The 11,535-nt window shown below is 39.9% G+C and overlaps 1 protein-coding gene across 4 annotated transcripts; it reads left to right on the top strand.

Moving 5' to 3' along the window:
- Nucleotides 1–6,075: 6,075 nt before the first annotated feature.
- pold4 (DNA polymerase delta 4, accessory subunit) lies at nucleotides 6,076–11,118 on the top strand. Of its 4 annotated transcripts, XM_019269702.2 has the most exons (8): nucleotides 6,076–6,235; nucleotides 7,790–7,905; nucleotides 8,398–8,421; nucleotides 8,785–8,804; nucleotides 8,842–8,899; nucleotides 9,238–9,321; nucleotides 9,796–9,907; nucleotides 10,919–11,118. In XM_019269702.2, the coding sequence occupies exons 2-8, from the start codon at nucleotides 7,800–7,802 to the stop codon at nucleotides 10,941–10,943; spliced, it is 429 nt and encodes a 142-aa protein (XP_019125247.1). In that variant the 5' UTR covers nucleotides 6,076–6,235; nucleotides 7,790–7,799; the 3' UTR covers nucleotides 10,944–11,118. The 4 variants fall into 4 exon arrangements, with proteins under 4 accessions (XP_019125247.1, XP_019125248.1, XP_019125249.1 ...); XM_019269703.2 differs by lacking the exon at nucleotides 8,398–8,421; XM_019269704.2 differs by lacking the exons at nucleotides 8,785–8,804; nucleotides 8,842–8,899 and having other exon boundaries at nucleotides 6,078–6,235.
- The last annotated feature ends 417 nt before the right edge of the window (nucleotides 11,119–11,535 follow it).

The following is an 11,535-nucleotide window of genomic DNA, read 5'->3' as shown; positions in this document are numbered from 1 at the left end:
CCTAGCAGTATGTGTGTGAGTAAATGCAAAAACAATTGTGTTTGTATATTTTCCGTATGTGATGAAATATAAAGCACTATGTGTACTTTATGGATATAAAGGCTGAAGCTGCAGCTGTTAGCGTGTGCGACTACAGAAATGTTAGATTTTGATCCCCAAATGTGTATGACATTGTCATGATCATTTTTTGTTGAATTAAAAAAAATCAATATCTCAGGTCCAACTTTGTGAGCTGTATTCAGATATCCAGGAGCCGTATCTCTTCCTCTTGATGCTGTCACAGTAAAGGAATCCCTGTCGCTCAGGAGCATCAGTTCATGATGTCCAACTAAAAGCTCAACAGCTTTCTCTCTCTCTCTCTCTCTCTCTCTCTCTCTCTCTCTCTCTCTTTGTTTTGTTTTTCTGTCTCTTTCTTCTTTGCCCTCTCTCTCTCTCTTATCTCTGGCTCTCTAGTTACATCCTCCATTATCAAATGGACTCCTCCAAGTTCCTCTCCCTCCTTTTGCTCAATGTGTGCGTGCACATTTCTGGGTTTATAGTCCCAGAACAAACAACAAAAAGTGTATTCTAACAGGAATATTGAATGATATGGGTGTGTGAGCAATCTTTCAGACTAAAATCTGCTTTCAGAGGTATTCAAACTAAATTATACATTTCTTTGTTTTCTATATTCCATGTGATTGTCATTGAACACTGGGAATAAAATTGGTCTTGTTTTTACCTTATACTGTATAATTTGCATTTAGGCCAATCTTTGCAAATATTTGGTTTTGTTCTTTTACTGCATTTTGAACAGTTCAAAGATTTTAGACAAGATGCCCATGGACAGGATGTCATGGGAAACCTACCTGAACTCAGTCACAATCAGAATCAGGTTTATTGAAAATCACGTTTTTATCACAAGGAATGGTATACTCTTTAGGTATGAGCAAAAACATCATCATTGCAAATTTTGCAATGTTTAAAAAGAGAAGGTCCAGTTTCATAGGGACAGTCAGAACAGGACCTATATATTAGTGTACTGAGCTCATTAATTCTAAATAAATATTTGATTATTCAAACTACATTTCCTACATATCCATCATGTCAGAGGTTGACCACAGTGAGTGGAGAGGAGCCTATTGTGTATAAAAGGCTACTATCAGCCACATGATTCAGTCTCTACATCCTAATAGACAACACAAACCATATCCAGGAGGTACGGTTTCACACTAATTCAATCAAAGCTGCCTTCAGTGCCATCTAGACTCTCTGAATGCCTCCATTAAACAGTAGTCACTTATGGCAAGTCAATAATGGACTGCCATTGGATGAGAACCAGGAAGTGGTCATAAAAAAATAAAAATAAAACAATAACTCAATAACTCATTATTGTCTCTTTTCTGCTTTTGAGAAGATGAACAGAGGAGGGAAGGAAGAATGGTAAAGGATGGAAAACAAGGAAGAAAAGGCAAAAAAGGATGCCGTGAGGATAAAGGAAGAGGAGGTAAAGGAGAAGCGGCTTGGAAATACATTTGTGAGAATGTATAAAAAAGGAAGGACTGGAAGCGAAGAACAAGGGTGGATAACAAAACAAGGATAAATAGTTGGATGGAGAGCAGGTTTACATACGTACAATAAAAGCTGAGCAGAACAGGAAGCAACTTTTTTATGTTGTTCCATAGTTGCCGGTCAGTCTGACACTTCAAGACACTTAAAGGTAGCCACTTGGGAATAAAGATGGAGAAGAGAATTGGGGATGTGGAAAAGATGGTCAGAAATAGGTGGGAGAAATGAAGGAAGAGGACAAGGAAGGGGTGGGGGTCGCTAATGGGTAAGAAGAGAGCAAAGAGATGGATGGAGAGCAGCTTTACACGCACATAAAATAAAAGCTGAGTAGAACAGGAAAATGTTTGTTGTTCCAGGGTCGCCAGTAAGACTGACAACTCGTGTCAAATAGGATATGTTAAGGAGATAGTTAAAAATGTAGGAGCAAGGAGCCGCTTGGCAATAAAGTTGGAGAAATAGAGTGTGGATAAGTAAAGGATGGAAGAAAGGAGCCTCTTATCTCCTTCTTCTTCTTGGACAATTTATATCCAAGATACTTTTCACAATTTGGGAACCACACATGCAGATACCATCCATTGACCTTCTCTGCAAAACATAAAGACACTATGGTTGGAACCAAAAATCTCAGAGTTGACTCATCAAACCAAAGTACAGATTTCAAATAGTCTTCAAATGTCCATTCTTTGTGTTTCTTCTTTGGGTCTCTGTACTGTAGTTTTCTTTACAGTAAGCCTAATTCACACTGTTTCCTTTGAACAGTTGATGTTGACAAGCATCTCCTACTTGAACTCTAACTACAACTAAGGGCACTTTCACATCTGCGCTGTTTGGTCCACTTTAAATGGACCAGATTTTTTTTCGGCATTCCCCAACCAATTGAACCAAGTCCCCTGGACTATCCTGGTGTCAAAGCAACATCACTTACAACAGGAAGAGTTAAGTGCTTGGCCACATATAAGTTCCTGTCATTGATGCTGAAGAGCAATGGATCCATGGGAAGTGATACCAAGCAAGAGTGAAGGATGATATGCTGTGCAGAGATGATCTCAAGAAAAAAATCATGGACAGTCCAGTCGAACTCTCCAACTGATATTACTGCTTGAGATTACCCCTCAGAGAGGATAATGTAACCATGCCCAATAACTTCCATGCTGCAGTTTAAAAAGTAAATAGTAAAGAGGATTTTTTCTGTCTCTCTATACTGAAGTCTATACAGAAACGATGCCAAAACACCAACCGAAAGGAAAGAAAGGGAAGGGTACATGCCATATGTTGGCATGCATCACCTTAAAAAAGGAACCTTGAGAGTGGTGTTTTTGCTTGTGTTGTGTATTGCTAGGAATGGCCTCCAGTTTTCCCTCTTACCTGCCTGATCACCTCACTATCTACTTAACTTAAAAAACTGGCTCAACCTCCCAGACTCTACTAGGTTATTCATTCCATGTTGTGGTAATATCACAGTCAGGTTTGCGTGACAAGATAAGATAAGACAAAACAAGACAAGACAAGACAAGACAAGACAAGACAAGACAAGACAAAATATACTCTGGCTTCCTCCTACAGTCCAAAGACATGTACTTAATAGGTTTATTGGTGACTCTAAATTGTCCATCGGTGCGAATGTGAGAGTGAATGTTTGTTTGTCTCTATGTGTCCTGTGATGAACTGGCTACTTGTCCAGGGTGTGACATGGTCAACACTTTTAAGAGTAGACTTAAGACTTTCCTCTTTGATAAAGCCTATAGTTAGGGCTGGCTCAGGTCATCCCTTAGTTATGCTGCCATAGGATTAGACTGCCGGGGGACTCCCCCTCCCTCCCCTCCCCTCTCTCTCTCTCTCTCTCTCTCTCTGTGTCTGTGTCTGTCTCTCTCTGTCTTTTTCAGGGTTATGCCTAGTCAGGCACGGTATTGGTTGAAAGGTTTTTTTGTGGGCAAGTTTTTCCTTACTCGAACCGAGGGTCTAAGGACAGAGGGTGTCACTCCCTGTACAGATTGTAAAGCCCTCCGAGGCAAATGTACTTTGTGACTTTGGGCTATACAAATAAAATCTGATTTGATTTGACACAGGTTTTTGTATCCTCCCACCATCTCGCTTCAATCGCCTTAGATTAGATTATACAGTAAGTGATCTATCTGGAAGCAGGGATGAGTGAGACACAGAAAAGGAAATGTCAAGGATGAAGACTGAAGAACAGGTCAAAGTGATTTGTATTGATTTATGAACCGTGAGAGAGTCCTTCTCTTTCCTGTCACTCATCACCATCATCATCAGCAGCAGCAGCATCATTACACATCATTGTGGCGGCTGTGGCTCACAGGCAGAGCGGGTCGTCCACTAATCAGATGAACGGCGGTTCGATCCCCGGCTCCTGCGGTCTGCATGTCGAAGTGTCCTTGGGCAAGACACTGAACCCCAAATTGCTCCCGAAGGCTGTGCCATCGGTGTGTGAATGTGTATGAATGGTTAGATCCGCAAACTGATGAGCAGTTGGCACCTTGCATGGTAGCCAATGCCATCAGTGTATGAATGGGGTGAATAGAGCGCTTGGAGTGGTCAGAAGACTAGAAAGGCGCTATATAAGTACAGTCCATTTACCATTAGTTTAACTTCCATCATAATCACCAGACTTTTATTTTGTTGCCAGTGTTTAATGTATTAAATGAAATGTATTACAAATTGTTTCATGATGACAACTGCAGCATTTTCCAGGTCTTTATTCATTCTACTGTACTACAATAGCTTTACAAGCACATAAAAACTAGTCATTGTAATGGAATCCTATCTGTTTTTTAAGCAGTGTCGTCTGAAGGTCTGAAGATCACAGCCATCCAATACTGATTTTCAGCCTTGTCCCATGTGTTGTGGAGAAATTGCTGAAAATCAATGGCACCAGGTCAGGATGGAAGAACGCCTCTGATGTCTTATGCTGTAATATTTACTAAAGCTTGATGAAAGAGAATCAGAGACATTCACTCATACAGTCAGATATGCATATGAGTCTCTATTCTACACCAACTCATGCTGGTGGTCAGACTTTAAACCCTTACAGGGTGGTGTCACAAATACTGTACAACGGTTAGCGGTTACTGTGTCAACAGTTAGCTATCTATTATGTCTTGGAGGCTAACATTGAGTTTCTTCGACCATGGTCACCAGGCAACTTTGAGATAGGCTGGCACCTGCACTCCTCCAGAAATCCAAACAGCGGCCTTGCATACCAAAGAGAAAGAGTCTTCTCTGATATGATTAAGTGCTGTTGTCATGTCTGCAGAACTTGCAATAGCCTCTCCCTTCGTGAAGCCCAAATATTCGTTAGTATTTATTACCTCTCTCTCTATCTGCATGAAGAATAAACATTCTATAGTATTTACGATCTCTCTTAGAAGGACAGTGTGCGGTTCTGCGTAACTTCATACCTTTCTCTCTCTGAGATATAGGGTTTGTGAGATGACCTTTGGCCATCTTTCTCTTGGTAATGAAATAGATGTGGTAAAGTAAGTTAGGGAAGACAATGACGGAAGTTGGTTCCTTAAAAGAACATTTCACAATGTTTCTTGTGAGTATAAGACCTAGCCTGGGAAAAGAGGGCTACAACAATTTGGACAACAATTTGAAAAAAAATTCGGCAGGACAATTCAGCATGGAGATTCGGAAGGGATCCGATCAGGGGATGCATCCCAAACTCACTTGTTTCTTTGAATAAAGTCCTAATTATTCAAGTCAAGACAAGTTGCGGCTCTTTTCTTTTCAAGCATCCACAGACCGACTTCGCCTCCATGGGAAAGTCAACACTTTCACTGTCTATGACCTCAAGGCCCATGCGTGACCCTGTGCAACCCAAGGGAAGAAAATTCAATAGCACCTTACATACAGAGATTTCTTCTAATTCTCTGAATCTTTTAATGATAATATGGCTGTACTGTACACAATAAAATTCAGATTCTTGCAATTTTATGTTGAGAATAATTATTCTTAAACGGTTGCACTGTTTGCCACAGGGTGATGAACCCCTCCTCATCTTTACATCTCTACTTTAGTTTCATCATTAAAAGTTATTTTTGTGCTATTTTCAAATAAAAATGTAGTGTGTAGTTTCAGTGTTTCCACATCATCACATTTTGTTTCTATTTTCATTTTACACAGTGTGCCATTTCACACGATCTGTGAATGCAGGCTGTTGAGAGTATGTCCAAGGCTTTTTTTTGTGTGATTGGAATTAGGTTTTCTTTATTGAAAACAGAAGCTTTTCTGGTTTCACTTTGGCTCATCATGACAAGGAAATTATTTTCAACTTGTCTTACATTTTTAGTATATGTCAACTGATGCATAGCAGACTTATTATTGTATTCATATAATGAGTAGTTCACATTGGGATAATGTGGCAACGGAGGCAGAGGAAAAGAGCTGAAGGAACAAAAAGGAAGTCGTGGATGCAAAGCAGACGCCAGGCGGCAGTAGAGCACATAGACATATATACATGTATATATGTCTATGGTAGAGCAGCCCTGTACTCTACGTAGAGACAGAAGAAGACAGCGTCTGCGTCGTGACGTCATTGTTTTGATGGGCTGGTTCTGCTGCAGACTGAATGGACGTGGACAGAGCTGTTATTGTTTCAATAATCAGGACAGAGCTGTTATTGTTTCAATAATCAGGACAGATCTGTTATTGTTTGAATAATAAGCAGGTAAGTTTAAGTTTTGATTGGAGCTGTCATGGCGGCCGTCAGAATGCGTCTGTGGTTGTCGTAGAAACGACACGGAGCTGTCCTCCTTTGTTCAGTGTTTCTGAATGAACGTTAGAACGTTAAAATACAAAGTTGTTTGGTCGTTTGAGTGAACGTGAATGTTCTCGGCACCATTTTGAACGTTTGTTGTGTAAAAACAGGAAGAGAAGCAGCAGGGGCGCCACCAGGAATTTTGGGCCCCATGACCAAAAAATCAAATGGGGCCCCCTCTGTGCAGCTGTTGTCACCACATCTCTAGGACCTAACTATCCCATCAAGTCTTTACATTACTCTAATTAAAGACTTGCAGCTGTTTTGCGTCTTGTAGTTCAATACTAGTACTAGCATAATATTTACTGCCGTTGATTTGCACATGCATGCAAGCCTGCATACAGTATGCAGTGCAGTTGGCGCATACTAACTGCTACTAAGCACGTCACTGATAAGTGCGCTCAGGTAGGACCAAACCATTTCATGTAGATACAGGGGGGTGGTTGGTCAATGTGGATGGGTATTTTTGGTCAATGGGGATATTTAACTTTTAACAAACAAAGAGATAATTAATTTCATTATTATATTTTGAAATACTCAATGATGATGGTTTAATAATTTTATGTTGGTATTTACCTATTTTTGGGGGCCCCTGTCAGTCGTAGGTCCTTGGAATTATCCTAACTTTTCCTCCCTATATGGCGCCCCTGACAAGCAGTCTGCTCTTCCTGTGAATATCTAATAAATGTTCTAAATACGTTTTTGGAGCCTGACTGAGGTCGAAAGAAGGGAAACATTATTCAAACTTGTATCATTGTGAAAAAAACTGAGTCACCACATTATTCATAACATACAGCATGCAGCCTGTACATGTACTATAATATTGGTTGTAGTTTATCTATGTATACAGTACAGACACATTAGTATACATAGATATGAACACACACATGGTATCACACCTCGTTTAGCAGCAATAGGCTCAGTCAAACAGTTCTTGTATGCAGTTTAGCCTCCTTGCAGTTGATTGACCATAGATGTTATGTTTGTGTTGGCTCTTACATGAATGATCATATTAATGATCATATTATGTTTATGATATTAAACATTTTGAGTAGGCAAGGTAAAGCAGTCTTTTTTTTTATTTCATTATTTTAAATTAACTAATGTTATTGATAGATCATTGTAAAACCATTTCACTCTTAATGTCCATTCAACCCAACGACAGTGTGATGATGTGGAAGCAGTGGAGTGACGGTAGGTGATGGAAAGGTTCACGACGCAGTACATCACATTTGAATGTTTTATTTAGTTTAAATATTGACTTTAAGGTGAAATCGTAAAGACTGAATTTGGTGTGATCTCATGAGCAACACAGAAAGATGAGAAGTTCATGGATCGTCAGGTGTCTTCGGCTTGTAGACAGAAGTTGTTCACATGCCACAATAAAATACTTTGTATTAGTGTATTAAGGCTTTATGATCAATGCAAAACATATAGTTAGAGTGTATTTTGTCTGTGTTCTAGATCAGTCACCATGACAACCAAGCACGGACTGATAACTGATTCGTTCAAGGTGGTGAAGAAAGCGAGGAGAGGGGCGGGGCGAAAGAAGAGGTCTTCTCCTCCTCCACCACAGAAAGGTGAAGAGCAGCACAGCGTAAATAACACATATACAAACAAAGATAACAACAACCAGTAAATAGACAAAATAAATACATACTACATAAAGGTTGCACATCTCACATTCTGTTTTTTTTTAAAAAGCCTATAGCAGCAGGAACAAAAGAGTTTTTGTGTCTACTTGTTCTTCATTTAGGCAGACAGAATCTGCGGCCAGACGGCAGCAACATGAAGCAGCCATTCAGCGGTTGACTTGGGTCAGCCAGGACTGACTAGTCTCATATCAAGTATTGAAATCAGTGAAAGGGTTGTGGGCAATTTTGCCACATACCTTAACTATGTACTGCAGTCTGTGTTTCTTTTTAAGAGTGAGGGACCTAAACCAGCTCACGAAAGCAAAGGAAAGAATAGTTTCAATAAAGCAACAGTAAAAAATCCTCATAAAAGTCTTGTCGACATTAAAATTGCGTAGTTTACGATAAAAAAACATGCGCTGATGTGATTTTTTACAGACAGCATCGACTTGTGGCTCAAAGGTGAGTTTGTCATCAATTATAATGCCAAGGTATTTATATTGCTTCACAACTTCGATAGCTTGACCATTAATGATGGTATAGTAGAAGAAAGGGTGGAGGGATTCTTTCTGAAATCGATGAGCATTTCTTTAGTTTTTGCCACATTAATGTTCAGAAAAGACGACTTACAGTTTGATGGATTGTTATTCTTAAAAATGTATTTAATTGTTGTGTTAAAGGTGCTCAAATTTATGAAATTCAAAAATTTATGAAATGCAGCACCTTAATGAGTTTTGCACATAGGTGTGGCAAAATGACTCGCTAGCACATCCTAAACATCTGCCTCTGTGGCAACTTTCACAATATGCAAACCTCCATGTCCAGGTACCGGCTCTCAGCCCCTTGAGTCTAACCCAAATTTTCTAACCGGCCTCCAGCTGGGAACAGGCACTCAACCATGGGCAGAGGCCACGCCAGATTTCCTCCCTCTGGTTCTCCGGTGGGTGAATAGCTATAACTAATTTTGCTGAATGCTGTCTCTGGCCTGTAAGGCCACTGTCAGGGGCTTTGGTTCAGTCTTAGAGGGCTAAGATCACTGACTGGGCTCAATAGCTAAAGAAAAGAGACAGTGACTACACAACTATTTCCAGGTGCTCTCACCTGGCTCTTCCAACCCAGGCCCCCCTCCTTACATACTGTATGTGCCATGTAAACTTCAAGACATCACAGTATATGAACAATGTAGAGTTATTGTAGTATTTATTTTAAAAGTAGTTTTTGTTGATCCCTCTGACACTTTGTGACTTGAAGTCTCTCTGAATCTTTTTATTGGCACAGAGTCTGAAACTGGAACAGTCCGAGAGGAGGAGCTGCAGAAGCACAAACAGTTTGATCTGGACTGGAGATTTGGGCCCTGCACAGGTAACATTCCATCACATAAGGATGTCAAAAATCAGTACTGCAGTACTTTATTACCGTGTGTTTAACAGTATTATCATTTGATAGTTTCCATGTACACAAGCTATGAAACAAAAGCTGGTCTACAATCAGATTTCATTGTTCAGTGAGAAAGAAAGAAAGAAAGAAAGAAAGAAAGAAAAATATGGAATACTTCCATATTCAATCTCCCTTCTGTCGTTAACCTTGTTTCTAGCCTCAACAGGCAGCTGTTAGCTACCTGCCCCATACCAAACAGCAGACAAACAAAGAAATTAGACTTACAGTGACCATCAAAATAAACAAATGTTACTAAAAGATATAATTAAAAGTTTCAGTTACAACTTGTTCTGCTGGTCAAAACTGTACGATTGTCACAGCTACACTCAGCCTGACTCTAGTGGCTCGTCTTCATGCACAGAGCAGGGTTGTCGTTTCATCACATGGTCTCTCTCTCAGGTATCAGCAGGCTACAGAGATGGGAGAGAGCGAAACTTCATGGTCTGAACCCACCTGAGGAGATCAGAGACCTGCTGTCACAAGCACACACTGACGCCGAGTACAACCAAAGGTAACACACACAAACAGACACAGCCCCAGAGCAGCAAGTGGTGTATTTTAAAATACCACTTTGTGCTCAATTTGTTTGAAGTTAATTCACACAGATGATTGTGGAAACAGGATTTTTAGCTGCTGTATCATAAATCACTTTAATTCACAAAGAGCAAGAGGAAGAGTTTCTACCCTCAGACCAACAGACACTGCTTAGCACTATTTATTTCCTTTATTCCCTTATTACTCTTAATGTTGATGCTATGAATTATGAATTGATATTATTGCTCATTGAGCCTAAGTGAGCGTGTTCTCAGTGGGACTGTCTTTAATATTAAAGTGAGTACTTGATGAACAAACTGTTGTGAGAATGTGCTGCACATAAAAAACATTGACACAGCTACTGGTCCATATTACTGGTCACATAAACTCAGGAGGACTTTTGTCAGGATCCTGTAGGACAGTGATCTGATTGGTCTGTTTTTGTCCTCATACTGTTAACCTGCTTCAGCAGACCATGCAGCAGAAACACAACATGCTCATACACAGACTGTGTGGGCATTTGAATACAAGTAGAAGCTTGTATTCAATATATAAATATTCTATTGTACCAAATGTCTGACTGAAGATTCCACCCTTGTTGCATGCTAATGAAAACATACTTATGAAAATTGTATTCCATTCCACTTAAGGACATGTCTTTGAGAGTCATACTGATGTGAGTTTAAGTTTGGGATATAACCGACGAGGGGTCCATTTTTAGGACTTAATGGATGACAAGGGGGCCAGAACTGTCAGACAGCTAAAGTGTTATTATCATCGGGCTTGATATGACTCAACATGCTGAAGTGTCAACATAAAGCTATTTACTTATTCACGTGTAATGTCAGCCATCTCTTTTTCATTTTTCATTTCAGTAAATTTTATGATGTACTGCTGAAAAATGGAGAACGATATTCAGCCCTAACTTAATCAAAATGAGTGAGCATGTCTTCATGTGTTGGTAATGATTGTGCTGCTTGTCTTTCAGCCTGTGGAGTGGATATCCTTTGTGAGGAAGAAACAGAAACAGAAAAGAGTGCAGACCCCAACAAAAGTCAAGATCATGCCACGCCAAATCACAAATGTGACAGAACATCATGACAGAACATCCAGCTGTGTGTGTTTGTTATCTTCTCCACACTTTGTTTTTATCCATCATTTTAATTAAAAAAACGACAACTATCACAACACTGTCTTATGATCTATAATGGGGGTTGCGGGGAAGAGTATTCTTGACACTGTAGAAATGAAAAAGTGAAGGAGAGACAAAAGGTTCCACAGTTACATAAAGTAGTATCTGACCAATGACATACAGTTTCCTCTGTTTTTTACAAGTACTTTATAACTGACGTAAGTTAACACAGTCTCTTCAGGCTATGGTCACACATACAAAGGCAACACTTGCAAATTCAGTTTCATTCTCGTGTGAGTGAAGGGCCAAATAAAACCACTTCCAGTGCAGATTCTCGAGTCGCAGCCTCGACCAGTAACAAAAAGGTGTGTGTGGTTATCCCTTAAAACAGACGACAAACCAGCAAACTGATTTCCATGACATCATCGACAGGTTTCTAAAAAAACACTGTCACATCTTTCCTTGACCTTGTG

This window comes from Larimichthys crocea, chromosome X (assembly GCF_000972845.2).
Source record: "Larimichthys crocea isolate SSNF chromosome X, L_crocea_2.0, whole genome shotgun sequence".
Taxonomy (NCBI): Eukaryota; Metazoa; Chordata; class Actinopteri; family Sciaenidae; genus Larimichthys; species Larimichthys crocea.
The sequence above is the reverse complement of the archived record's forward strand: the minus strand, read 5'-3'. Positions and strand labels throughout refer to the sequence as shown.

Coding starts and splice junctions, on each gene's coding strand:
- pold4 (XM_019269702.2), top strand. CDS start 7,800: ATGACAACCAAGCACGGACTGATAACTGATTCGTTCAAGGTGGTGAAG. Junction 7,906..8,397: donor TCCTCCTCCACCACAGAAAG/GTGAAGAGCAGC, acceptor GATTTTTTACAG/ACAGCATCGACTTGTGGCTC. Junction 8,805..8,841: donor GTACCGGCTCTCAGCCCCTT/GAGTCTAACCCA, acceptor GCCTCCAGCTGG/GAACAGGCACTCAACCATGG.